Raw genomic sequence first — 27,898 nt, 5'->3', positions numbered from 1 at the left:
GGTTGCCAAGGGAAGCAGCAGAGCATATGAGGGCACCAAGATTCCCAAGGCATGTGTAAAATGAGCGTATTTGTATTACTGGATAGGTCCCTGATTTTCCCAAACTAGTATGGGGGCCAGTGGTTCCTATTTTTCAGAAGAAAGAAACTAACCCTTGTTTTGAGTGGGATGTCTTCAACAGCTTCACCATTGGAGACACCATTACGTTTTCAGTTGCAGTAACAAGACAGGGCCACCTGCTTACCTTTAAGGAAGTCAAAAACAGAGCACAGAAGTATGTGGGTTTGTCCAAAAGTAGAAGTAAACAGCCTGTTTGAGCTGGAGGCTGCAGTTCATGACATAACATGCTAACATCCAGTACCTTTACCTTTGCAAAAGCAAGGTTTTAATCTTCGCAGGGTGCTTCCACTGCTCACCTTAGGCAGGCTGGAGCACTTACTGATCTCAGTACATTCAGAGTAAACTGAAGACTATTCAAATTACTCTCTTTCTTTGTAGAAAAACAAGCCATGAACCCAAACCCCAGGGTAGCTTTTCCCTAGGAGTTAAATCAGCTTTGCCGTAAGCCCAGAAGCGCTAGAGGAAAGAATGAGCTAAAGCTGTGCTTCTGCTGCTTCCTCTTGCTTGTTACAAACTATTAACTGGTTATGAAACCAGACCTGGAGAAAATGCCTGAGGCATGAGCATAGAAATGAATTGAGAGTTAGTTCTGGGAGGCTACTGTTGGTAGGGAGGAAAGAAAGGCACTGGAGTAAAATTGGGAGCCATAGTTGATGGGCTACAACCAGCAGTTCTTTCTCTCAAAGTACAACCATCCCAAGCACCTAATAATGTCATTATGAGAAGGCTGCAGCAGGGATTTACAGGTAGAAGATAATTTTTTTGAGGAAAGACCATCTGAATTAATCTAGCAGTGGTTTAGTTATATTGGAGATGACATTTTACATTAGCTTGAAGATAGGTGATGTGGAACTGTGGCTGTAGGAATTGAGGTATTTGTTTTCTGTTCAGTGTATAAATTGAGATGCCTTTCCAGGCCTGAAAGGTTAGCTGAAAGTGAGGCTCACATGGGACCCAAAACTCTTCATGATTTTACAGGTGTGACTATGCTATCTAAAGGCATGCATTTCATCTCCGCATTTCAGATGAAACCTCTTGATGTTTTATTGCCATTTTAAGTGCATCTGTAGATTAAAAGTTAAGTTACTGCTTAGCACAAGTATTCTTGCATTCTCTGGAATGACTCATGTACCTGCTCTCCTAAATCTAAACTCCTCATTACAGAAATGTTACAGTAGTTATTGTGGGGTTTTTTAGAGGCTTGTGAAGGATATTCCAAAAGTCACCTAGATCATAACACTGGGAATAAAACTTCACCTTCCCTTGTTTTGTTTAGATACATCTATTTGTTAACACATCATTAGCTTTATCTAGCAGCTTTAAGTTACATTTCTTACTTCTGTTAACTGCTAGCAAAAAAACCCTGAAAACCATAGTCAAACTATGGAGTTCTAGCTTAAAGGAAACATTTTCCAGTAATAAAACATAATAAAAAAAATCACAGATGAAACCACTTTTCATTCTGAATTAAAAATTCTGTGAAGAGTAAACATTAACACTACATGTGTGGAAAGGGTGGTGGTGGAAGGAATTTGCGATGGAAGCAGTAATAGAATGTTTATTACAGCAGTACTATACAATGCAGTGGTATTCTGAACAGTGAAAGGCTTACTGAAACCAACAGCGTGTTTTCAGATGCAGTAAGTACAGGCATCACTGTTACTGTGACAAGGCTTGTAACAGTGGCAATGTTTCACAGGTTCCTTCCTTCTCATTTTGGAGTCCTGCCTGTACCTGTGAGTAACTGTAGAGCCATACATAATTCTAGGCATAAGGTGACTTCATGAGGGTTTGAGTTAGTATGACTCTGATTTGAGCCTGGATAGGTTTCCACTGGGTGCAAACATTTTAAAAAGTAAACTCCTCCACACCATGCAGCATAAAAATGGAGTAAAACTATTATTAGGAATCTACACTTCAATTATCATTTCCTTGCTGGCTTATGAAGTTCAGAGTGATGCTACTTTTCCCACACAGTGTTATCCTTTAATTTAAAGTGTAAACACCAGTACTGTGCAAAAAGTTAAATCAGGTGTCTTTTCCAGACCCCTCACCATTCAGCCACATCTTTGCTTCTTGCCCTGTATGTAAGGGCAGTTGTATAACTGTGGTAAGCCCATTTGGAGAGAAATTGAGACGTGTTTTGCTTTTGTGGCAAAGCCTCTTTACCTCTGCTGTGCTGTGTACCTGCTGTGGCAGTGGTGCTCATCAGCTGGAGGAACTGATCATCAGTTCTTAATCTTGCATGCAGCATTTTTAGTTGTAGTTGTCTGCCTCACCATCTTAGAATCATAGAATGGTTTAGGCTGAGAGCCTGTGGGCAGGCATAGCTGCTCTTCTGATGAGACCTAGTAGCTCTGAAGCTACTGGTTTTGGAACCTGCAGATAGCTGCTTGTTTTTATCTTGTATCATCATCCATGCTGAGAAGCTCTACAGTGTCTAGTAAATAACATAAGCAGCTGTACAGCATCTAGTAAATGTGATGTGTAACTTTCTGGCCAAAATTAAGGCAAAGAAATGACAGCACTGCCTGTTTGTGACAGGAATTTTTATTGTACTTGTTTGTTAATTGAGAAAGAAGAACATATTAGCTCAATTGATTATGATCACATTGTGCTCTTGCTTAGACAAGCTAGCAAATCCAGTGTTCCCAATACTAATTCAATATTTTTATCTCTTAAACACCTCAAAACAGAATAAATGCATATTCTTCTCTTCATGTTCTAGTAGCCCAACTACTTTGCTTTATTATTTAATCCATGTCATCAGGTATATCCCCCAAAGGAGTGAGGCTCTGGGAATTCATAGCATGAGGGGAAAAAAAAAAAAGCACAAAACCAACAAAACTTTTTTATAACTTAACAGTCTGATAAAACAAGACCTATCAATATATTAAGAAATAAATCCAGTTACAAATGCATGTATATAGAAGGAACTTCTGTGGATGTCAGAACATAAAATGATCAGCTATTTACAAGATACACAGCAGGATGGTATGGTAGCCAGGACCCACCATTCAGAAACCAAATGTGTTCTCTCCACTGTAGGCAACATACAAGAATCCATCCTCATCCTTTTCCTTCTCATAAAGTTGTCCCATAGTTAGGCTTGAAGGGGAAAAAAAGAGAAATGGTTTGCTTGCATCATGACAGTTGCAAATAGTAGCAGTTAGAACCTCACAAAGACAAGGATTAATATAAGCTAAAAATTGTGAATCTGTGTAAATTAAAATACAAAAATGGGGATATATAAAAGCAGTTGACTCCTGGGTTAGAAAAATGATCCTGGGCTCTCTGCAGTGTCTATGGTTTTGCTCTTTGCAAATGCATGTGTCACAAAGCTACCTTATTTCACTGAAAATTAGTCACTGAAGGTATTTCAGGTTCTGAATCACCCATTATTGATGCTGTGACTAATACCAGGCTCAACAGCTTTATTGCACCTTCCCTGAATGCAGCTGCATTAACGTTGTGCTTCTCATGTGAACCACCTCATTTCTCCCTCCACCTTGTGTAGTCGTGAATGTTCAGTTGGTCTCTGGTCTATCAAGCTTGTGCTTTTTGGACTGTTTGCTTGAGCTCTGGGTGATTCTGGGAAGCAAAAGCTTTGTTTTCTGTATCATTAAAAAGTAATGACTTCAAGTAATGCCAGTACCAAAATGTGTGGGCAGGAAATGACAGGTTACCCAGGAACTTGTTTTTTCCAGAGGTAAGGTTCTGAACGTTTGATCAAATGAAAATGTTTGTCACTGAACAGGCACGTGGCCCTTCACAGTGTAAGCAGCCGTGGTCTTTAGGGCAATGCCTGTGTTCTGGCAACAAAAGGAAACCCAAGCAATTACGTGGCCAGTAAAACTGCTCCAACCATCTTCCTGCAAATGGAACGGGAAGTTGACGTTGGGCAGTTGCACAAGTGACACCTCCTCAGCTCACCTTTCCCTAACTGCCCAAGATTGAGAAAAGGGTCATGAACTGAACGATTCAGACTGAGCGATGGAGAAAGGAGAACAGCTTTTACCCAAGGGAGGGGCTGGGAAGAGCTGCAGCAGTACTTGTAATGAAAGGGAACTGGTGAGCACTAGATAAACTTCTGGATGAGGAGAGGATATCATGGGTTTAGTGATCTGCGTAATGAACTCAGCCTACAAGATGAGCAGAGCTGTAAACAGATCAGATTTTGATTTACCTGTTAGCAAGTTACCATTTTGCATTAATACTGAAGGTTCAATGCCCTGTTTTTCCAGCAGATATGACATCCCATCGTGAACATGTGACATGAGACAATGTGTCCTTTCTTTTTCTTTCCTATTCCTAGCAGTTCTGCAGCACTGTTAAGACGATGACATTCCTAATACTCTTACAAGAAAGCAAGCAGGAAAAGATGGTTCTCACAGGTCCCAGTTGTGTATCACAAAGTAAATAAAGATATTGCTAACAGTCTGCACAGGTTACCTGGAGGAACTGCTCCTGTGACACAGGTAAGGCTTATTAAGAGCTCACCCTTTTCCCATAAAAGTAAATCATAAATAGATTTTTTTCAGTCACCTTTCCTTTCAGCCTAGCACAAGAAATGTATTATTAAAGTCATGAGAAAAAACCCACCCTATCACAGTGACACTAAGATGTAGCCAAACCCCTCCTAAAATCACCAGATAAGCCTCAAAGAGGGGAGCTCCTGTCCATCAGGTACGCACAGGCTTGCAGACATGGTTCTGAATACCAAGTGAACAACTTCTCACCTGGATTGTGGGACAGTCTTGTCGACGAAGAGGAATATTGCTTTCTCAGACGGCAGTTGAATCCTCTTCCTGATGATCCACATGAACTGAGCCACAGTGATGTCAGATGGAACTAAGTACTTCCTCTTGTCAATGTCAACGATCTGAGATCCTGAGACCTTCTCCACTATGACCTGGAAAGCACAGGTGTGAAGGTTAAGTTTTTCAGGGCTGCTATGAACAGACAACTTTCAGAAACCACTTGCTGGTGCAGGCTTACAACAGTGAGCAGAGGGGAGGAACAATGGTTTCTTGACCAAATGAGGCAAATAAGAAGTAAGACTGGTTCAGCACTGTAAAACCTGATCTTAAAGGGCAATGAAACCTACATTCACATACAGAATAGCTCAAACTTCCTCTGCCTGTGGACAGTCATGGAGTGAAAGATGCAAGGTGTTTAAAGGAAACCTGTGACTGGAAAGCATACACATCTGTTAGCTTTTTGTACACTGACAATATGAAATTACTGCCATGTGGGCTCCCAAGTTGAGAAAGATCCTGCAGTGTGCTCTGGCAGCAAAGAAGGCTGATGGTATCTTAGGCTGCAACTGTTGCCAGCAGGTCCAGGGACATGGTCCTTCCCTGGAACTGGCACTGGTGAAGTCACACGTAAGTGCTGTGTCTAGTTCTGGGCTCCTCAGTATAGGAGACACACGGACATACAGGAGAGAGTACAACAAAGAGCCTCCAAGCTGTTTAAGGGATTGAAGCATCTCTCATTGAGAAAAGGCGGAGAGCTGGGACTGTTCACCCTGGAGAAGAGAACACTCAGTGGCATCTTACCAGCATTTATAAATACCTGAGGGAAACATGTAAAGAAAACGGAGCCAGGCTGCTTACGGTGATGCCCAGTGACAGGACAAGAGGGGATGGTCTCCCAGCTTGGAGATGCTCCAGAGACACTGTTCTGGGCAGCTGGATGTAGGTGGCCCTGCTGGAGCAGGCGGTTGGACTGGATGAACCTCCAGAGGTCCATTCCCACCACAACCCTTCTGTGATTCTGTGATTTATTCATACCAGGACACTAATGTCCTACTGTGTTTAAATGTGGGTAATTCTCAATGTGTTTTTAAAAGTTTGCCATATGCACTAGCCAAAAAAAGTGTATTCTGTAACGAAAAGTCGGGCCAGGAGAGGAACTGGCATCTCCTGAGATGTCTGAAGCATGGCAGCTTGAGAACTTGAGATTTAAGAGTAGCTTCTCTGCACTACTTCCCTTTAACTGGTGATCGAGGGAAGGAGTCCAGGACTTCTGTCTTCTTAATTACTCTAGTCGATAGTAACAAACTGAAAAATCATTTAACCATGTTCTTTCTTGCCCCATTCACCTGTAAAGGAAGTCATGAAAAATTTAACCAGACTGCAGCACTGGTACCTGAGCAATGGCAGGTGATCTGAGGAAGTGCATTCCCTTAGTACAGATGCTGCTCACTTTGTCACTGTCACAATGTAAAAAGAAAGCAGACTAGAACATACTAGTTCAACAACAGTCATCTGGTCCAACAGCCTGACCAATTCAGGGCCAACCAAAAATTAAAGCATGTTATTCAGAGCATTATCCAACTGCCTCTTCAACACTGACAGGCCTGGAGCATCAACCACCTCTAGGAAGTCTGTTCCAGCGTTTGACCACCCTCATGTTAAAGAACTTCCTTCTCAAGTCTGAACGTCCTCTGCTGCAGCTTTGAACCATTCCCATGTGTCCTGTCCCTGGATCCCAGCACCCACCCCATCTCCACGTCTCCTTCTCAGGAAGCTGCAGAGAACAATGAGGTGACCCCTCAGCCTCCTTCTCTCCAACCTAGCCAAACCTAGAGTCCCGAACTGCTACTCACTGGACATGACCATCATTGCTTGCAGTATCATTACACACAGTTCTAGTTTGCAAGAAGCATGGCCTCTCCTTGTTTAAACTGTCATGGGGCTAAACAAAATGCCACAATACGAAGAAATACAGGTTTAATATACACACCTCTACCACCCTTCCAACTTAACTGTCTTCTTTAAACAATGCCTCAAGCTGATCCTAACATGACAGAACCAACTGTCCACGTGCAGCATACAGCAAAAGGAAAAAAATCCGAACAGGAAGAAATATTAGAAATAAATTTCAGTAACACTGAAGCTACAAAATCAGAATTTAGGTAAACGGGAGGGAGAAGCATCAGCCTAGTCTAGTATCAGGTCTGGCATTTCATCTGTTGTGCACACACCACAGATGCCAGAATGGCTTTCAGGCTTCCTCTAAAGCATTACAGTATTCACCAGTACTTTTACATCAGAAACCTCCTTGCTAAATAGAGGCACAGGCATCCTTCAGGGAGATTGGTGCAGAGCTGAAGAAGCCATGTTGTATCTGAACAGTCAAACTCTGATACTGTGTGAGTTGTGGTATAATGCAAGGTTCTAGTTGGCCATAGACCACATGTTCATTTTGCAGTACTGCTTTTGACATCCATGTTTTCTGCATTTCTGCAACTAATCCAGCAGTTACTACTGACAGCCCAAAGCAAGCCACCAAGAACTTTAACAATGCCTTGGGAGAAGTGAAGCATGGCTGCAGCATGCTGGAACACCAGCTCACCTGCAAGGGTGCCAGCTGAGCCCACCAAATGCCCAGAAAGATGATGTGATGTGATGTGATGTGATGCTCTGTGTGTGCCTCTGCTGTACCAGACTTACAGTGCTAATTCAGCAGTGTATGCAGCTCATATTAATTACAGCTTCAGCTGATCGGCTGAAGTTACAGGACAGCAGTGAAACCATACCAACAAGGTGTAGGTTTTAGCTCTGTATGAATGACCAGCCAGATGGGGTACGTAGGCTTTAAGGAAAAAAATTAAGTAAATAATTAGGAAAAGAAAAAACAACCCACAAGCTTTGCTTGTGCTGCGCAGCCACCTCAGGAACTGAGATATTCTCTGCCTATACTACAGTGTCAGGCAGAAGAAAGCAGGAAGGGACTGAAGCAGAGATGCCTGGGTAAGAAGATGTTTGCAGCATGAACAGGCTTTTGTTTCCAGCTCTGAAAAAAAGACTGCCTGTGTTAATCATCATTTCAGGATGTCTGTGGACACAGGTCTGCAGTAACATACTGATTTACCACTGGAAACCAGATTTTTTTTTATTTTCACAGGTGTTATTCTGAATATAACTGCACTCTAAGGCATATTGTTCCTTCCAGTGTGTTTCTGTTGTCAAGGCAGGACTCGCTGATGCTGTTCTCTACGCTGTATTATGCTGAACTGGCATTAGAGTATCTTACTTCATGTTAGGAAATCAGAAACTGACTACAGGAAGCACAGATGGCCACAAACAAACCAAACAAAAAACAACAGGTAGAGGAAGAAAAATTATTACTTGTGGAAAGCATCTAGTGCTTTTTGCTCCATACACACTAGTTCTTGAAGGAAAAATGTAGTACACGAGGCTTACAAGAGGTTCCAGTGTCTCCATTCCTTAGCTCTCCGTTCCCCATTGTTACAGCATCCAGGTAATGCCCAAACAAATATCCAGAATACACTATCCTATGATGTGGAGACGGTTTTCCTTATAATTTCTTCAGATCTGCCTACAGAAACAGGAGCTGTCCCCTGCAATTCAGTATGAGGGAACTGTAAAGTGGTCCAAAAGCAGCCTAACAGACATACCAAAGCCTTAACAACCGATACTTTTGTATTTTTAAGATTACAATAACACACTGGGCATTTCAGCTTCATAACACAGAAACTGTCATAAAACTCAAGGCTGTTGGTGAACTGCTTCTAGTAAAACTTACAGATACCTTTAACCCTTAGACCACTGGATTACTCAGGCAAATTTAAGACTGCAGTGCTTAGCAAGTATGAATTTCTTTCACCTCACATTTTATTCCTATACAGTCCACCCTAGGACAGAGTCGGGCTGTTCTTATACTATCTTAATAAGTTTGAATCACTGAAATGTCTCTAAATCCAGGTACACAGATATGGCATCTGAGAACTGAAATAATTTTGACATCTGTCACTCCGGATATAAGCTATAACCTGGAAAGCAGGAAACATACAGTAAGTCTGAAAAACACTTCTGACTATTAAAAGCCAAAAATATACTTGGTAACTATTTTGTGAAAGGTACATGGCTCAATTGGAATTGTATTGGCCCAGCCAAAGTATCACACTGCAATTTGAGATTTAATTTCTGTATCTACACACACCTTGCTGTCCATTCCTGATACATCATCACGTAATTCTGATTCATACTGTGAGTTTCAATGTTTCTTTATCCCCTAAGGTCATGAGGGATATTCCTGAAATGGACATGATGGGGTACTTAGGCAAGCAGAGAACAGCAAGGATCAGCTCAGCTTGCCAGACTGCAGCTGGAGAACGTGCTGTGACTAGGGGCAGCTCAGCAGCAGAGAAAGTCGATGGGATTACAGATTCTTCTCTGGGCTGCACTGCCTAATGAATGCTGTTTAGTGAAAGCTCAGTCAGAGGTGGCACCAACTGGCCTGTGGTCAGATTAGATGTGGGAAATTTTACTCCCAAGCAGATGGCCATGTTGCTAACTGTAACAGGTTAATCTGAAGTGTGGTCATTTCACTGAACCACAATAAAAGCAAAAAAAGAATTGTGGTGTGAAAAGGGAAGGTCATTCACTATTTAGCAGGTAGGGAGGTATTAATGCAAAAAAGGAGGGGTCACCACTTGCAATGGCTCTTCCAGCAACAGGGTACACGTATGGCTACATGAGGAGAAATCACCTTCTTCACAGGGCCAGGACAGATGACTGTGAAGGTTTACAGAATTTAGTGTTCTTGGAATTGGGCACAGAATGAATCCTCAGGACACTGAAGGTATTTGCTGGGACATAATTGTTATTTGAAGAAATCAGGACACTGAAAATCATGAACACGCCTGGAAAGTGTTTAGAAAGTCAGGCACTCTTGCACTAGCTCAGAAGAAGGGTTAGGGTCAGTCAGATGTGTTTGGGGCCTCTTTAGAACACCTGAGGACATACAAGATGAATTTCTTTAGTAAGATCTGATCAAATGAGACGGTGGGGCGGGACCAGCTTTGCCTCCAGCAGCCCGATGCAGCTGGCTCGGTTACTCACCGGGACACGGTCAGGGTATTTGGCTCGGATTTTTGCCGACTCGACACATCTGTGCTCTGTGGACAAAACTCGCCGTTAGTCAGTGCACGGCAACGGCACCGCCGTGCCCCCAGCCGGGAGCCAAGGCCTCAGGGACGGCAGCCCGCAGGCCGCCCAGGGGGCTCCGGCTGCTCCGGAGGCGTCCCGGACATCACGGCTAGGCTGGGCGGCTGTCCGCGCACAGACAGGCCGACCAACAGGGCCAACCGGGGCACGCGGCGACACTGGAAGCGGCGAGCAGCGCCCGGCCCCGGCCCAGCCTTACCCAACGCGTGGTCCTCCTTGAACATCCACTTCATGGTGCGGCGGCGGGACGCGGAGCCGGCGGCGGGGCCCGTGTACGGCCGGCGGGGCTCGGGCCGGGGCTGGCGCTGTCACGATGCCTGTCACAACAACAACACCGCGGCTCGGCGGGCGGGACTTCCGGCTCGCCGGTCTCCTAGCAACAGCCCGAGAGCAGCGCTTCCGGCGGGACCGCGGGAGGGGCTGTGGCGGAGGGGGATGCGGCGGGTGATGGCCTTGCCGCCGCCTTGCCGCCGCCTTGCCGCCGCCGCTGCCTGCCCGGTGCGAGGCCCCTCGAGGCTCCGCCGTCGCCGCGGAACCCGGACGCGCTTGGGCCCAGCGCAACCGTTGGCTGCCGATTGCAGCAGAACGCGCTGATTGGCTGGCGTGCCCGTTTCCCCAGGCGCCTGGGCTGCTGTTAGGCGCGACGTCCCGCCAGTCAGGGCCCCGCCGTTGCCGCTGTGAGGGCGCGGTGTGATGGCGGCCGTGGAGCTGTTCTCGCACCCCGCGCTGCACACGCGGTACCGCGCCGGCCTCTGCTCCGCCGCCGCGCTGGCGCTGCTGCTTGTCACGCTGCTCACCTACGTGCCGCCGCTGCTCGTGGCCTACCGGAGCCACGGTGAGCGCCACCGCACCGCGCGCGGCCCGGAGCGGAGCGGCCCGGCCCGACCCGCCCCGGCCCGGTCCGGTCCGACCGGCGCTGAGCCTTCGCGGTTCCTCTCCCCGCAGGTTTCTGGCTGAAGCAGAGCTCGTACCTGGAGCAGCCCACAGTGCGGTTCCGGTACGAGCTGCTCCTCGTGGCCACCACCGGGGCCGGCCCGGGCAGCTTCTTGGCGTGGAGCACGTTTCCAGCGTTCAACCGGCTGCAGGGGGAGCGGCTGCGGGTCCCGCTGCTGTCGGTAGGCCCGCCTGCGGCGGGAGAGAGGCGCCGGGGCAGCAGAGCCGGGGCTAGTGCTGGTGGTGCTGCGAGCAGGAGGCCTACCCTGCTCTGCTGCCTTCTAGTAACAGCAGCTTCGTGTGCCACTTTATGCCTCACACCAAAATTCACTCGGGACAAGTGTTTATTAACCAGTCCAGTTTTACTTCCTCTCAATGTTGTAGAATCATTTTGGTTGGAAAGCATCCTTAAGATCATCAAGTCCAACCATTAACTTAGCAGTACAAAGTCCACCACTAAACCATGTTCCTAAGCACTACTGGTGGTTTGCATGAGCACATCAGTTTACTCAAATTAATTACTCCCTCCTCCATATGGCTTATCATGATCTGAAGTTTGCAGGGGTTCCTCAGTAGCCCCTGGTTTTGAAAGCAGGTATGTGCTTTCTAAGCTGCCTGGCTTCTGCCCTGCAACTGTTGTTCCTACTGGGAGTCAACAGCGGCAGTTATTTTTCCGTATTTCCGCTGTTATGGTCCTGTTATGTATCCAGATAGCTGAAGTGCTGGGCATTTGTGGCACAGAAGTGTGTCAAGCTTTGGCTTACAACCAGGAGTTGTCATGCAGAGACCATTAAGAGGCAGGCTGCAGGAGCAAGAGGCAAAAGCTTGGCAGTCACACACTTGCACAGGATGTGACAGAAGATCCAGCACTAATGTGTGCTTTGTAAGTGTGCTGGGGAGGTGGTTAGAATGGCACAGGGCAGAAGAGACCTTCAAGAATCTGATATGCTTTCCCTCCCTTCGGGGGCAAATGAGACATTGTATAACAGACGAAACCTCAGCCTCTAATCCTGTGTCTAATAAAGTCAAGCAGCTTTTTGTTGCTTTCCTAACAGTGGTTTATCTGCTTCCTCAGTGTGTGCCTGCTGCAGTTGTGGAGATCCTCTGGGGTTTTACCTTTGATTTTCTTTCTAGTAGAAGTTCCCATTTAAAAAACACCCAACTAAAAATCTTACTGGTTCTTCTAGACTAGAGAAGAAGACAAAAACCAAGATGGCAAAATGGATCAGTTGCATTTTAGATTGGAACTTCCACTGCAACCTACAGAGCATGTAGTTGGTGTTCAGCTGATTCTACTCTTTTCCTACCAGCTTTATGTGAGCGTTTCTAGTTTTATTTGTTGTAATGTTTAGACACAATGTAATATTCCAGTAGTGGTTATGCAAAGCATGAAAGACCCTTTCCATATTTGAAATTACTATCTAAAAGTTTTATTTTGCTAAGAAATACTTAATTTTCTCCTCCTCTGCTGGGTCATCTTTAGTCTATCTCTCTTGCATCTTTTGATATGTTTTGTGGGTCTTGGTTTTGATTTGATTTCATTTTGAATTTTGGGGTGGGGTGTTCTCAAACCTATGAGGCCCAAAATAAAGGCCTGACAGGAATAAATTTGTGCTGGAGTTTCAGGTCAGTGATTAATATCACAGACAGTTCTGATATTCACAGCACCTTTGTTTTACAGTAAATAAGAAAATTTTCCTTCAGATTGAGTGGTTGATAATGGCGAATGAACTTGTTTGGTCCTTGCTTCCTTCCACAGCGAGTCCTTAGCTGACTTTGACTGCTTGAGTATATTTAAAGTGTGTCTCCAAAGAATGTGTTTAGTCATCTTGCTGCTTTTCACATGTTATGGCAAGTTGAATCCTTCTGTCATTAGCCACAGATTGCTGGACTGCCATGAAGTTCCCATGGAACTGTTTGGTTTATAAAGTTTGTTAACTCACAAATAAGGTAGCTCACTTTCAGAAAAACTCAAAAAGTAATTAATATCTTATTTGGTGTTTCCTTGTTTAGACTAATGTGACAGTCTGAAACTGGGGGTCAGGAAAAAAAAATCCATGCAGAAAATCTGTAGATACAAAGAATTTCAAAAGTGTGTTGTGTTACCCTCCTCCCTCCCCCCCCCCCCAATTATCTTCTCTTGTGTTCACCATTTCAGAGGATGTCAACGTTTGTGATGCAGAGCATGGCTTTTCTTCAGTATTTTTCTCCTGTGCCAGGGTCTCAGCTGTATATGAATGGAGACCTGAAACTGAAGCAGAGGCAATTACTTAACTATTGTGGACTGGATACCAGATACAATGTGAGGAAACTTTTTTCCTTCTCCATCAATTCTCCCCTCTTTTTATCCTGCTAGTGCCATAGGTGACACCCTATTCATACTCCTGCACAAAGGGGACTGCAGAACTTTGGAACTGCTTTTTTCTTGTTACGCTGAAAGGTGGATCAGGTTATTCTGTCAAAATGTTCAGTCTGATAGTTATGTGCATTCCTTCAAGGGCATGGTTACTTAGCATAACAAAACTTAGTAGAGTCACTTCCTTGAGGAGTGAACAAGTAATGCAAATATCTCTTTGTTGTAACAGGTGTCTCTGATCAATGGCACAAGTCCCTTTGCAAGTGACTATGATCTAACAAACATCATTGCAGCATATTGGGATAGAAATGGTAAGCCTGAATGTACAGCTCTGAATTACAGGGCAGCAGTAGTTCTCATGCTGGCAGTTATTCTGTGAGGATTTGAGCTCTATGTTAAGACTGAAAAGCTCCTTAACCCAGATGTTTCCTTTCCCCATTGTAGTTACAACAGTCTTTTCAGATCCCAACCCTCTCTGGATGGCTGGAAGAGCAACAGATACACCATTTACCATTAATGCCACTATTCATTACCCAGTGGAAGTTATCTTATATCCTTTGAAAACTGCATAAACTGTGACATAACAGGGTTGCATTATTTAGGACTTTGCATATACGTCAAAAGAAAACTGTTTACTTCTAGACTTGCTGTGTTAGATAAGCAAATGCTATAGTTCTGGAGCCAACTGAATACCTATTTGCCCATTCTTCCGGATGGTTCTGCTTCCATAACCACGTTTTGACTTTCCTTGCTAGGAACCCACGTTGCTTTCCAGTCTTTCTGTACTGGCCTTTACAGCAGTGTCTTAGCTATCCACAGTAAATATCCTTAGGAAGTCCTGCTTTGCTCCTGCAGCATTTGCTGTCCCAATGTGTCATAGATGCCACTAGCAAAGCATGATACTGTATTCTGTGACTTAAAGCAAATCAGAAATCTGAATGCAAGGTAAGCTCACCAAATCATAACCCCTGCAGTGGATGTGGCAAACCTGTTGCATGTGCAGACATACCTGTTTTTTTCTTTTCCCCTATAAAATAATTATTCGTTCATTACGCTTTTTACTCATTTTGTCTGATAAGAACAAGCCTGTGTTTAAAAGAATTTGTATGAAGCACTCTTCTTACGAGGTTTGTTTACCTGCTTGGGTACTACTAACTACTTTGTGGTGAGTCAGGGACCAGCTAGGCACTTTGCACAATATTGATCTAAATGTCTTCTAGGGTAGACATTCTCTGCAACTGTTGTTGCATACTATGGTAAAAGGCTTTGCATTTGCCACATGAACTGATGCCTTAACAAGTTTTATTAACAAGAAGTTTTGCCTTTCCACCTTTAAGTTCCTTTGTTTAGTTATTGCAGTAGTAGTAGCAGAAGCTGCTTCTTGAACACTCCTTGACTTCCTTTAAGTATCAGCCAGGATTTTGGGAAGTGATTAAATTTGCCTGGATCCAGTATGTCAGCATTCTCCTTATATTTCTTTGGGTGTTTGGTAGGATTAAAATGTTTATATTCCAGAATCATGTGTTGACTACAACTTCAGTAACACCAGTTGTGCCAGTGTCTCCAGTACTGTCCTACAAACAGCACCAGTCCTGAGGAGGTACTTGAGAATACTTGAAAGAAATGAAGTTCAAAAAATAGATTCCCTGACTTTGTGTGTTTTTTACTTAGGAAGATCAAACTTTGTAGGTGTGTTCCAATTTTGTTCTGTTTTTGCTTCTTTTTTCAAATACACGTTCATTTTTTTCTCTGGGAACACTGCTTTGGGACTGAAAAGTTTTGTATCTTTGACAGAAGAAGAACCCAGTTTTTTGGGTGTTTTTTTTGCAACTGGGACACACTTCAAAAACCAGCAGAAAGCAATGAGGCTGCTTTTTCATGATCTTGATTTTGCTTAACCTTGAAGACTGAAAATAACATGCCAACAGTAACAGCATAAGCTGTTTTTACTGTCTTGTAAATTAGTTCACCATTGAGGTAGAGTTCTGCCAAGGGCTATTTGTACATGCGTTTATATGCACTATGAAAGGAAAAAATACAAGGACTGTTAAGAAGTGTATGGATGAGTTACCATCAGAGCCATACTTCCATAACTGTGGCTATATGTGCTCACCGATTTAGGTATTAAGTTGGATAATGGATAAATTTGAGGTTGATGTGAGAAACTGGGTTGTCGGTGACAGTGTCTGCGAGGTTTGCACAACTGTCTGCTGTTGGCATTATTACTGTAGCACTAAACCATTAATTGTGAATTGGGAAAAGTAAAACAAGAGAAGCCTGATATTTGTTTAAAGAACACTAACAACAACAACAGAAACCTACCAGAGAAGCTTCAGAGTTCCAAAACAAGTGAAAAATTACTTTCAGAACTTAAATGATAACTTAGAATAAATAAAAATTAAATAAATTACTATCACCTGGTAAGTGCTGATATGTCCCTCTTTCTTAGTGTGGGTGGTAAGGAAGATTATTTATTTTCTCTTTCTAAGCTTACTTTTTATTCTAGGCAAGCTTAAAATGGAAACCAACAAAATTTCCGCTGTTTTCAGTTTTGTAGTTCTAGCAAAGCTGTGTTATGGCAGGAAAGAGTAAAACAATTTTAGGTGCTAGTTAATTTTTTTGTGTCTTTGGTTCTCTTTAAGTCTCAAGACATGGTGCAGCTATGAAATGTGAAAGAGCAACTTGTAAAGCAATAGCCGACCTTTGGACCATTGTTCTCTGGGATTCAGCATCCTGGCAGTTTAGAGAACTACCTATTCCAGAAATGTCCAGTTTGCTTTGCGAACTCCACACCTGGCAGCCGTGGACTGTTGGCAGTTGGCTTTGTATCCCAGTGCACTGACAAAAGCAACTGTCTGCTGCTTTTCAGTGTTCTCAGCACTGCAGAGGATGAACACAGGGCCCGTGTGCTTGTTTCACCAGCATCTTGTGCTGACATAAATCTCTTCTGCTGTAGTCCCAGTTCTTCTTCCTTGCAGTGGTGATGGTGTGCGAGTGCATGAGCTATCGGTTCATTATGGTTGATAATGAGTTCATTATGGTAAAGGTCATATTTACCAAATATACTCACTTTTTCAGAGAAGTCAGTTCCCTGAATGAGCTTGGTATGTGTCTGCACAAGCATTAGGGTGGGCATAAAGCAAGGGACAGAATCCCTAGGGAGACCATAGGCCCATTTTAAGGGTTTGAGCTGTTGTACTCTCACAAAAACGGAATTTCAAGCTGAACAGAAGGCTGTTTAAGGTAGCGGCTGGAAGAGGAGAGAGGCTAACGTCAGAAAACAGCAGTAAACCCAGGAGACTCCATCCCCCTATTTTGCTTTTCTCTCTTGTCTCCTTCCACATGAAGTTACAACAGCTCAGAGCAACAGCTCAGTGAATGCATGTGAAAGGAAAAATGGTGGATAGGTCTGGTTCAGGAAATAGATGAGTGCTGGTTAACGGCCCTGTGCATAAATAAAAGCGGTGATGTGGGCAGGGAGGAGGCATGGGTGCTGAGGTTTTCATGGAGTGATGCTTGAACGAAGGAGGCAGCCCCTGGGGGGTCGGGGACGGGACGGGGGAAGGACGGCTACGCACATGACGGTCCGGTTCTCCCCGCAGGACGCGGCCTGAGGGGTGACGGCGCAGGCCTGTGGGAGCTACAGTGGCACGGCTCCGGTAAGGCTGCTGCCACCCTCAGCGCCCGGCCGCTGTCCCGAGGCTCCCCGCCCAGCCGGTCCCATTGGAGCGGGCGGTGCTGCCAGGGCTGCGCCTCTGCCCGGGGATGCTCCGGGTGCGGGGCGGATCAGCTCCTCCCGCTGCCCCGTCTCCTCGGCCACGTCTGAAAGCGGCTCATTGTCTCCGCAGGCAGCTCGGGTCCGCGGCGGTGCCGGGAGGCGGCGGGAAGGTACGGGTAGGCCGGGAGGGGGGTGGGGGGTTATTCATCGTCCCGCTCGGCGGGCCGGGCGATGACGGACCGGTTGCTTTGGGTGACTGATGTCGGTGTTCGTCACCGGTTGCTCTACGTTCAGGGGATGTTTGTGAGCCGTTGGCTGAGCTGGTGAAGTAGCGGTGATACCGGTGCGACGGTCCCGCGCAGCCCGGGCGGGCGTTGCGTGAGGCGCATCAGCTCGTGTCTGAGGTAAAGATGTTCGAAATGTTGGAAATCTGCCTTATTTTTTATTTTCTCCTAGCCCTCTCTCCCCCTCTATGGCTGATTCGGGTTGGTTTTGGGTTTTGTTGCTGGAGTTAGATGGGGGAGTGAGGTGTTTTAGAGAACATTCCCCATCATTCGGGGGGGAAACCTTTCCCATTTTCCTGCTGTGTCCAGTGGACGGAGAATTTGTTATTTCGTTGTTGCAACAGTTGCTGTGGTGGGGCACAGGACGCACCTCAGCCCATTCGCCCTCGGAGAGTGTGGGGTATCAGTGAGGTCTCCGATGTGAGCAGCATTCATTCACTGTCACCCCCGTTTGGCCATCCTTAAAACCGTAAGTAATAATTCCTAACAAAAGCTGCAGCTGAGCAGACCTCGTTTCTTGAGCACAGGCAATTGAAATAGCTGAAAACACTTCATAATCTTCAGGTGTGTTGCACGGAGAAAGGTGTTGTAGGGAGGGCTGTGCCTTGACATGGCCATTTATTCAGGCTGGACAACTCATCCTAGCCTATAAAAAACCCAGTGCCCTTTTTCTGGTCACATATGAAACCTATGGTATATTTCATTGTGTTATCAAGTCTTTAGGTCTGATGATAACCTGGAAGCAGCTCTTCCAATCTCATTTTCCACTAGATTGTAAAAGGAAGAATGTTTTAAAAACTGAGCTAACACTATCAGCTGAAATGCTAATACAATGTTAGAATTCAAAATGACTGATTACAGTAAATTTATTGCACTTTCTGTTGCCATTTCACTGTTGTATTAAAAAAAAGGCAGGCTTATTAGTATTTTTCAATTATTTAGCAATGACCAGCTGTTAGAAATACTTTTAGCTCTTGTTGAAGTACTGTGGTTATAGAAGGCACTCACTGAACTCTTCTTTCCTTATTCAAAGTCCAATCTGCGTATTGTTGGCTTTTGCTGTCTGCAGATATGTTCTTTCTAGCTGTGCAGGAGCAGTGAAAACTGACATTTTGTCAGCTGGGTGATTTATATCAAGAACTACTAGAAATACTGCTGTGCATTTGTCTTGGACCAGCTTTGTCACGTTCCTGTGTTTCAGTTTTTTTAGCAGCAAGCTATGTTTGTAATGTTAACTCGTAGCAGCCAGTCTGGTGGTGGTTGCATTGGTGTGATGTCTTAGAGGTGAAGTATATAGTGAGTAAATGTCTCCATGAGGTCTAGTAGGCCTTCAGGTGATCTTTGATCTGTTTATCACACCATGCACAAACATTTTCCTATTAATTCTATAAAATGCTTGATACCATTTACTGTTACATTTTTTTCACAGTCAGTACTGAGGTATTTTGCTGAATTATAAGTACCTAAATGATACTTATATCCAGCTCATATGGTTGCTCTGAAAGTCAGCATTTAGTATATGAGAGGTATATAGGACAAAATCATTTTTGGTGAGCAAGAGGTTAAACACAGTATATCATTAGGTTATCGTTTTCCAGTGGAAGAGATCAATCTGGGAAATGATGTATGCATTTTTGCATTTTGTGGGAATTGAAGTATTTTCTGCCTAAAGAGTTTGGCTTTAAAGTGTTGCATAAACTGTTTTAAATGAAAGTGTGCTGGAAACTCTCAGGCACAAAATGGCCGGAGAAGACTTTGACAAAGACTGCTACGATTCAGTTGTCCAGAAGTCACTTTAGGGGACAAGATACTTGTAATTCTTCTCTCAGTTGTTCTGCTTTCTTCTAGCCATATTTTTCAGGCTTCCAGAAATAGATCCAGACCCATTTGTTCCAAGAGAGTCTCTCATCTCAGCCTTTTGTCCCAGGCTCAAAGCAAGCCCATGTTTCTCTACAGCTCTAATGTGGGGCACTCTCTTGCTGTTTTTCTATAGTTTTAGTATCCCAGAAAAAAACCAGCAGTGTAACAGGAGGGTCTTTTTTTTAGCTATAAAGTTAATTTACTAGGTGTCTTCAGGTTGAATTCTGTACTGAAATGAAGTTCACTGGGCAACTATGCTCCTTTCAGTGCTGACGTGCAAAGGTTTGATTACCGAATTCCAACATTACTTATCTTACGTGACAAAAGAGTAAAAATGAAAGCAAGAGCCAAACAATCATCCACTGCACAATTTAGTTATTTCCTCCTCCATTCGTTTCTACGATTCTGGGTCTGAACAGTGCTCTGTTTAGAAAACAATCTGTCTGGGATCAATACTACCACTCACTGTGTGTTTAGCCTGCCTGGTAAAACTGGATAGCTTTCTGTAATGGATCTTAGTTTCAGCAAGCAGTGGTAGATGCTAGTGGCCCTGCAGCTCAGGATTCTATCAGAGCCAGTTTAAGTGATGAAGCAAATCATTGCTCTGTTATCCAGTTTGTATAATTAATTTCCTTTGCACAATATGTAAGAATAGTTATTCTGGGACAGAGCCAGTATTCATCTAGTCCAGGATCTTGTTTCCATTAGTAGCCATTAGTAGACAAGCCCAGTGACTGGCTTGACTCAGGACTCTCAGATAAACCATATATACAGATTTTCAGATCACATTTTGAACATTTTCATAGGCTTGTGAAGAGATGATTCTGCCCCAAGATTTTGTTAGGGTGAGATTTTTGGTTATTTTGCTGTTTGCCAGAGCTCTCCCTCCCAAAATAGTATCACACACACACACAAAAGTAATACTACTCTCAAAGTAAAGGAATACCACTGTGGTTGTTATTAAAATCGTTTATGCTTAGCAGTATTCATTAAGTACAAAAGCTTGTATTGTGGTAGTACCAGATATTGCAATACTTCAGGTGTCTCAGGTGAGAGATGCAGAAGGCGTTGGAGTGCTCTATGCTGCAACTTGGTGTCCCTCACAGTCTGTTTTTCTGCCTCTGGTAGCCTCCTTGACACTTCTGGTCAGTTTGATTTCATGAGTCAACAAGGAGGTTAGGTGCCTGCTGGAGTTTCTGTCTCTGAGGTGGCAACTGACAGCTGACGATGTACTCAAGCTGGATGTCTGGCTGCCCTGATGCTTCTCCCTTTCAGTCAGCAGTCCTGCTCGAGTAAAGGCAGGGGCAGCACAAGAAAGCTGTGCTAGGAAGCACAGAAGGAAGGAGAGGGACGGGAACAAGCCCCTTTCTAGCTCCCCTGGGGTCCCCACGTCTTGCTGCTCAGCTGTCGGAGGAGGAGCACACTGGGAGAGAAAGAGGAGAGGCAATGCAAAGCAAGGCCCAGACTAGTAACTGGTGAAGTTTTGGCATATTGCCTTTCTGTGTGGAAAGAGATTGCCTCGCAGCACCCCCTGGCGAGTCCTGCGATGGAGTAAATGGAGGATCAGAAACAAGCTGTATTGTAAGGTGCTTTCCCTCACAATTAGAATAATGGAATCATTTAGGTTGGAGAAGACCATCAAGTCCAACATTGCCTGGCAGTTAACCCAGCACTGTCAAGGTGATGATGTAATGTAATCTGTAAATGTATATATATATATATATATATATATTCAGCAATTTTATGAGACAGTGATTTTTCAGGGTGTTCAAGATTTGCTTTCTGCCTGCCAACATTTGTCAAAAATCCATAAGGAGCTTAGTGGGTTATAACGCTGCACATTAAAGGAGTGAGAGTTTAATGTGGGCTGAAAACACCTTATCTTCAGAATGCAACTGCAGCTGGTAAAAGGGTATTTACTTGCAAATAGAATTATAGTGCCCAGTATGAGAAATCCAGAAATTAAAGGTACTGTTTGCAGAGAAAAAACTGTGAACTGGATGTGTGTTTGGCCTCATGCACTGGAAACTGCCCCAGAGAATACTCTTACAGATGCTGCATTTTGTTGTGTAATTACTCATTTCTGTGTGGTGACTACATGCATTCATATTCTTTAGAAACATCACAACTTACCTGAAAGGGTAGAAGATGAATCTTAAATACTGAAAACGAGAATCTATTTAGTGCTTTACTTTGGTATCACAATCTTTCTTGCAGTTCATATCATACTAAAGAGTAGGGAAATACTTTGGCTGCAGTCATTTTGCATATTATTTGTACTGCTTACAGTGGACGGACTAGTTCAGACACAGATTATGGACTAATGCTGGCTGTGTTTTTGTTGACACAGTACTGATTGCAACAGTACTTGGGTGGGAATCAGAGTGAGGAGAGATCGGAGAGGCAGTCAACAGAGATTTGAGTTTAAAAACCCAGCTTTTTGTTTGACATCTACATGTTTTTATTCCTTACTCCCTCATCCCTTGCTAATAAGGTATAAAGAGCAGTTAGTGTTTTGTTTCTGCTGTGGTCTTCATTAGAGTGGAGCAGCAGTTCTGTGTAGTTAGAGCAGAAACACATTAATTCGTTAGAAAGTATCATTGTGTCTCTAAAAGGTATGTAATGAGTCAGACTGTTAGGAGCTGCAGGATGCAGACAGTGCAGAAAATGCCTGACTTTTGCAGAGACTTGAGGTAGTTCTGGCTGCCTGTCTCTCACGTGTAGGAACTGTTTCAGGAAAACTTGAACTAGCAAAAGCAGCTGCTCTTCCATGTTAACTTGGTTTCTGTCCTCACCTCTGTTGAAGTGTCAGTGCAGACTGCTGGATTGCTGATAGTCCCCGCTGCGTTGAGAAACTTACAGATGCTTCTGGTGGCATAATATGCAAAAATTCAGTATTTGAACAAGGCAGATTTTACCTATGAAGAATTGAATTGGATTAATTCAGCCACACTGAATTAAACTGGATGTTTATCCACCTGTTCTTGTGCCCAACAGTAGCAGGTATTGGATTGCTAGGCAAAATGTAAACAGGAAATATGTTTTCTCCAAGTAGACCTCCCAGATGCAGGCAGACACCTCCAGCTGTCTACAGTCAAGGGAGTTGCTAAGCCACCAGCTGGAGCCTCGTCTTTGCTTTCACATCCTTGGGGAGCTTCTCTTCCATTAATTACTTTCAGTCGATATAATAATTTGTTGAACTGTTATATAGTCTTGGTGCCACAGCAATGTGGGGTAGTTTCACATTTTTATAATGCAGTGTACAAAAAGCTTTTGTTGTGAGTGATCATTTAATTGAATTCTCCCTATTTTCCTGGTTTGAGCAGTCGTGAGAAAGTGTTTTTGCAAATACTCTGTCCAGGCCAGTTGTGACCTGTTGAGGAAGCATCTCTTCCAGGCTGAGAAACTTCAGTATTCCTTTTACAGAAGTAATTGACTGTCATTGTGATTAATCTTTGTACTTCACTGTATTCTGCTAAATTGTCTTGAGAGAGTATCATGGGCAAATTAGCATGCAAAATATGATGCTCTAAAAACAGTCATTGATCCTGTAGAGAGTCAGCACTCGTTGGGATCTGAGTCAGGAGATCTTGGCATTAGACCAAGGGGCCAGTGGTTCCATAGTTAACATTTCATGATTTAGTGCAGTGCCAGGGTATCAGAGTACACCTGTCATTCTTCAGTTCCCTTTTGAGTACAGCTATCATATTGATTGTGCAGCAAAATACAAAAGCCAACTCACAGTGTGTTTGGTCCACAGACACCTTGCCCCCCATCCCGTTGCCAGAAATTGGCAGCATATTTGTTTGCAGCCCAAACATTAATACCAGAGCAGAGAGACTGGGCTACTCTTTCCGTACCTGTCTGCCTGGATATATTAGTGGGCATTTCAGTGAATATAGTGACACCTGGTTCTAGTAAAAGGTCTGGTTTTTTTTGTGGCTTTAAATTTGCTTATGAGCCTGGCCCTGAAAAAATAAGGTTATTTATGAGCAGTCTGTTACGTTTTGTCCCATTTTGCTATTTAAAAACAAAGCCTGATGAAGTGAGAACAATCAGGTTACTGTGCAAAGGAGCTGGCACAGGGCAGCAGGATGAGTGGACAGTGGGGTGGATTGCAGCCTGGCTAAAGGCCCGGCCCACAGGCTGACGGTCAGTGGAACAAAGTCTAGTTGAGGGCCCATAACTACCAGTGTACCCCAGAGGTCAGTGCAGAATCCAGACCTGTCTTCACTAACAATATGGATGAGGGGGAAGAGTGTACCTTCAGCAAGTTTGCTGAGGATAGGAAACTGGGAGGAGTGGCTGATACTAGGAGATCTCACCGAAGTTTATAAATACCTGAAGGGAGAGTGTAAAGAAAATGGAGCGAGGCTGCTTTCAGTGATGAGCAGTGACAGGACAAGAGGTGATGGGCACAAACTGAGGCACAGGAAGTCCCCTCTGAGCATCAGGAAACACTTCCCACTGTGCAGGTGACAGAGCACTGACAGTGGCTGCCCAGGGAAGTTGTGTAGTCTCCTAGCTTGGAGATGCTCCAGAGCTATGTGGACACTGTTCTGGGCTGGATGTAGGTTGATGAGGATGTAGAGAAAAGGGCCTTGCCTCAGCAGGCAACACCACCACTAAATCCTCAGTGATAAACATAGTTTTAGAAATTATTAAATGCTATTGCTAAGCTACAGAAAGAGATTGTATGGTGAAGCCAGGAACATAAAACAGTAAAGAGGCATTTTTAACTGAGTGGCTATAAACTGGAGTGCATGTGAGGAATATACAGATCTTTGAATCCAGAGAAGAGCAGTGAAGCTGGTGAAGTGTCTCAAGAGCAAGTGCCATGAGGAGCAGCTGAGGAAACTGGGCTTGTTTAGCCTGGAGAAAGGAGGCTGAGGGGATACCTTATCACTCTCTGCAACTACCTGAAACAAGGTTGCAGTGAGGTGGAGTCAGTCTCTGCCCCCAAATAACAAGTTGACAATAGGATGAGAGGAAATAGCCTCAAGTTGTGCCAGGGAAGGTTTAGACTGAATGTTAGAACAATTTCTTCACCAAAAGGTTATCAAGCATTGGAACAGGCTGCCCAGGGACGTGATTGAGCCACTGTTCCTGGGGGTGGTTAAAAGACATGGTGTAGACGTGGTGCGCAGGGACATGCTTTAGTCCTGGGTTAATAGCTGGACTTGATCTTAAAAGCTTTTTCAAACCTAAATGACTGTGTCTTGGGGGAGAAGTGTCTGCAAGCAAACTAATCCCTTACTCATTTGCCATACCCTCCTTACGAGATACTGCATGATACCAAAGGTGGATGTTTTTATTGACTACTTTTTCCTACACAGCTCATAATTCTGCTGTTTTTCTTGGCTTTTAAATAAAAGTTTGGTAGCAAAATTGTGTTAAGGTAGAATGCATTTCTTTATATAGTGAAGAAGCATTTACACAGTGGAAGGAGCCAAATCTATCCATTTCTAGTATCTCTTTAAGTTGACAATTTATTTCAGCTTTTGGTACTAATTAATAGTCTTTTCCATGTTTCCTTGAGCTAGCACTAAGAACTTAATGTATGTATTATGTCAAATCAGCGTGTATCTATATTGACTAGTCTGCATTATTTACTTTCAAGAATTCAGACTGTGTTGATACATGTTGACATCTTCAATGTAACAATAAAAAAATTGCCTAAATGCAGCTATATACCAAATGCTTATATGTAAAACTCTTGAGATGATCTACATGCCCAAGGATTCTTATCGTCCTAATACCGTGCCTCCTAACATACACTGACTGCTTACAAGTGGAATCTGCAAAAGTGAGAGCACAAAGGGGTAGGTGCTAAATGAGATCATGAGGAGTGCATGGGGCTTGAACTTTGATTTCCAAGTAAAACAGAAGTCCACTTGTGGGCAACATGCCTAAAATTTTCCAGGAGTTACATGCAGATTAATTGTAACTCACAAATGGATAATTTCTTAAATGCAAACTCAGAGTATTCAGTCATGGGGTACCTGCACTCCAGTCCAAAGGCATGCCAGCTGCTTTTTCATTATTTTAGTAGTCACAGTTACTGCCTCTCCAGTCTACTCCTGTGAAGGGATAGAAGCCTTCGCAGACAGAAGTGGAAATACAGTCGAATGATTCAGAAATATTTTTTTTTTCCCCTCAGCAGTGTTTACCAGAATTCAAGTTGAGGGCTTTGTGTATTCTGTAAATTTTTACTTCTCCAGTAGCTGAGCTGCATCAACTCAAGAGTTCCTTCAGCGTCAAGCACATGTTCCAAAGGAATTTCTGCTGTGATTTTGCTGTCACACATTACTTTCTTGCAGCTTCTGATACCTGTCACCTGCAAATGATCATCTCCCAGTGCCACTGATTGAGGAAGCAAAGATTGCCAAATACATAAGTGCATATTTGAAAGAAGGTTTTGCTAATGCAAGAGATTGTATTGTGTGAATTATGATATTATTATGTGCCATCAGGGCAATGGTTCACATGCATTTTCCTTTTCTTTTTCAGCTTTTGTAATTGCTTTTCCTGGTGAGAATGGCAAGGATTCGGATTCCTAGCACAATTGTTATAATTTTTGTTGCGGTTCAGACTGGATTCTTACTCTTCATGTATGCCCGGTATAGTAGCTTCATGACTCAGCCTGAGGAGAAACCATCTCAAGTCCATATCCTCATTCTCTCTTCTTGGCGGTCAGGATCTTCTTTTGTCGGTCAACTTTTCAGCCAGCACCCCAGTGTCTTCTACCTGATGGAACCTGCATGGCATGTGTGGGTTACAATGTACCAGAACAGTGCCAAGGTCTTGCACATGGCAGTGCGGGACCTTGTCAGGTCGGTTTTTCTGTGTGACATGTCTGTGTTTGATGCTTACATGCCTTGGAAAAGAAACTTATCTGATCTTTTCCAATGGGCAGTGAGTCGGGCACTGTGTTCAGCTCCTGCCTGTGACTCCTTTCAGCGTACTGACATAACCAGTGAAATGGCATGCAAGACTCTTTGTGGACGGTACCCATTCAGCAAGGTGGAGGAAGCCTGTAAAACCTACAGTCATGTTGTCATCAAGGAGGTTCGATTCTTTGACTTAAAGGTCCTCTACCCCCTTCTCACTGATCCGTCCCTGAATCTCAAAATCATTCACTTGGTCCGTGACCCCAGGGCAGTCGTCAAGTCAAGGGAACAATCGGTCAAAGCATTAGCCCGTGACAATGGGATCGTTTTGAGCACCAATGGCACCAAAGTGGAAGACAGCAAATACAAAGTAATGCAAGAGATCTGTAGAAGTCATGTTCAGATTTATGAAACCGCTACTCTAAAACCACCCCATTTCCTTAAAGATCGCTATTTAATGATCCGTTTTGAAGACCTGGTAAGGGATCCATTATCAGAAATCTCAGAAATGTATAAATTTGCTGATCTTAGTTTGACCCCCATGCTCAAAAGCTGGATCCATAATATCACACATGGACAGGGACCAGGAAAGAAAAAAGAAGCCTTCAAAATCACATCTCGAGATGCAGTTAGTGTTTCACAGGCGTGGAGAAATGCTCTTTCCTTCCAGAAAATTAAGAAAATACAGGAAGTTTGCAGAGGTGCTATAAACATGCTTGGCTATCAGCTGGTGGATTCAGAAAAAGAGCAGAAAGATCTGTCACTGGATTTAGTGCTGCCAAGAAGACAGAATCAATTCAGTTGGTCGTCATTTAATCCAAAGCACTGAGACATGATTTCTGAGATTGGGGCTGGGGAGTGATGTGTAGATGGCTGCATATTTGTCTACTATGCAGCATAGAGATTATTTGAAAATCCTTGGCTGATGAGTTTAACTATCTTCCTGTCTGCTGATTTTCCATAATGGAAGGAGGTTTTTACCCTGAGTTTCTTACACTGAAAAACAAAAACAAAAACAAAAAAAGGCATGAGAAATACTGCGGATACTTGTCAGATTGCACATTTACAGCTGAGCTGTGCTGTTCTTAGCATTGTTTTTAAAATATAATTTAAGTTCATTCTATTAAAAGATGAATTATCAAAGATGACTTTGTTCATTGATAATAGTTTTCTGTTTTCATGCTTTAAGTACTTAAGAATTTCAGTTCTTAATGGAACAAAGTAGGAACTAAATTCCTTCTGGTTTTTTTTATAATCATTTGACTCTTTTCCTTTGTTTTAAAGTTGTTGTGCAGAACTTTTCAGACTTCTCTTGACATTTTAAATTTTAACATAACTTTATTATTTTAATTATGGAGAACTTCTATTAAAGTTCTTCAAGAGCTAGGACAACTGCAGCAGTTCTGTTGTAAAAGCCTTATGCAGGAGCTTCATTTATTGATAGATTTATTTTCCATGGAAAAGCAAAGTTTGCACTGAGATAGCTGATGGTGATGTTGGCATGGAATGCAGAAAGCAAAAAAGATGGAGAAACTTTGAGTGGAATTACTGTGGAAATAGCTTGTTAATGCTGCCCCAGTCATGCATTCTAATGCTGTGACATGGAGTAGGCACACACTTGATCATGCAGCATGATTCATACCATTACCCTCTCTGCTCTTAATGAAGATCACTGAGAATTTTGAGGTGCCCTGGAAATAATTTGTATTGATTATACAGCTGTATGGAAGCTATCAGTTCAAACAGTTGTTGTAGAG

At 43.6% G+C, this 27,898-nt stretch overlaps 3 protein-coding genes across 5 annotated transcripts; 2 read left to right on the top strand and 1 right to left on the bottom strand.

Moving 5' to 3' along the window:
* Window positions 1-2,654: 2,654 nt before the first annotated feature.
* GABARAPL2 (GABA type A receptor associated protein like 2) lies at window positions 2,655-10,483 on the bottom strand. Its single transcript, XM_061365012.1, has 4 exons — window positions 10,300-10,483; window positions 9,996-10,051; window positions 4,860-5,032; window positions 2,655-3,228 (listed from the first exon to the last, which is right to left on the bottom strand). The coding sequence occupies exons 1-4, from the start codon at window positions 10,331-10,333 to the stop codon at window positions 3,138-3,140; spliced, it is 354 nt and encodes a 117-aa protein (XP_061220996.1). The 5' UTR covers window positions 10,334-10,483; the 3' UTR covers window positions 2,655-3,137.
* A 251-nt stretch (window positions 10,484-10,734) lies between these two features.
* On the top strand, window positions 10,735-15,029 carry TMEM231 (transmembrane protein 231). Of its 2 annotated transcripts, XM_061365004.1 has the most exons (7): window positions 10,736-10,935; window positions 11,046-11,215; window positions 12,221-12,349; window positions 13,192-13,335; window positions 13,619-13,700; window positions 13,834-13,944; window positions 14,801-15,029. In XM_061365004.1, the coding sequence occupies exons 1-7, from the start codon at window positions 10,794-10,796 to the stop codon at window positions 14,983-14,985; spliced, it is 963 nt and encodes a 320-aa protein (XP_061220988.1). In that variant the 5' UTR covers window positions 10,736-10,793; the 3' UTR covers window positions 14,986-15,029. The 2 variants fall into 2 exon arrangements, with proteins under 2 accessions (XP_061220989.1, XP_061220988.1); XM_061365005.1 differs by lacking the exon at window positions 12,221-12,349 and having other exon boundaries at window positions 10,735-10,935.
* A 1,997-nt stretch (window positions 15,030-17,026) lies between these two features.
* On the top strand, window positions 17,027-27,284 carry LOC133218518 (carbohydrate sulfotransferase 5-like). 2 transcript variants are annotated; one of them, XM_061365003.1, is made up of 2 exons: window positions 17,027-17,048; window positions 25,762-27,284. In XM_061365003.1, the coding sequence occupies exon 2, from the start codon at window positions 25,789-25,791 to the stop codon at window positions 26,968-26,970; it is 1,182 nt and encodes a 393-aa protein (XP_061220987.1). In that variant the 5' UTR covers window positions 17,027-17,048; window positions 25,762-25,788; the 3' UTR covers window positions 26,971-27,284. The 2 variants fall into 2 exon arrangements, with proteins under 2 accessions (XP_061220987.1, XP_061220986.1); XM_061365002.1 differs by lacking the exon at window positions 17,027-17,048 and adding an exon at window positions 17,160-17,277.
* Window positions 27,285-27,898: the final 614 nt, after the last annotated feature.

This window comes from Neopsephotus bourkii, unplaced genomic scaffold, assembly GCF_033783945.1.
Source record: "Neopsephotus bourkii isolate Nb327-2 ecotype Australia unplaced genomic scaffold, CSIRO-AGI_Nbou_v1 NB_1266, whole genome shotgun sequence".
NCBI lineage: Eukaryota > Metazoa > Chordata > Aves > Psittaciformes > Psittacidae > Neopsephotus > Neopsephotus bourkii.
This window is presented reverse-complemented; position numbering and strand designations above follow the sequence as displayed.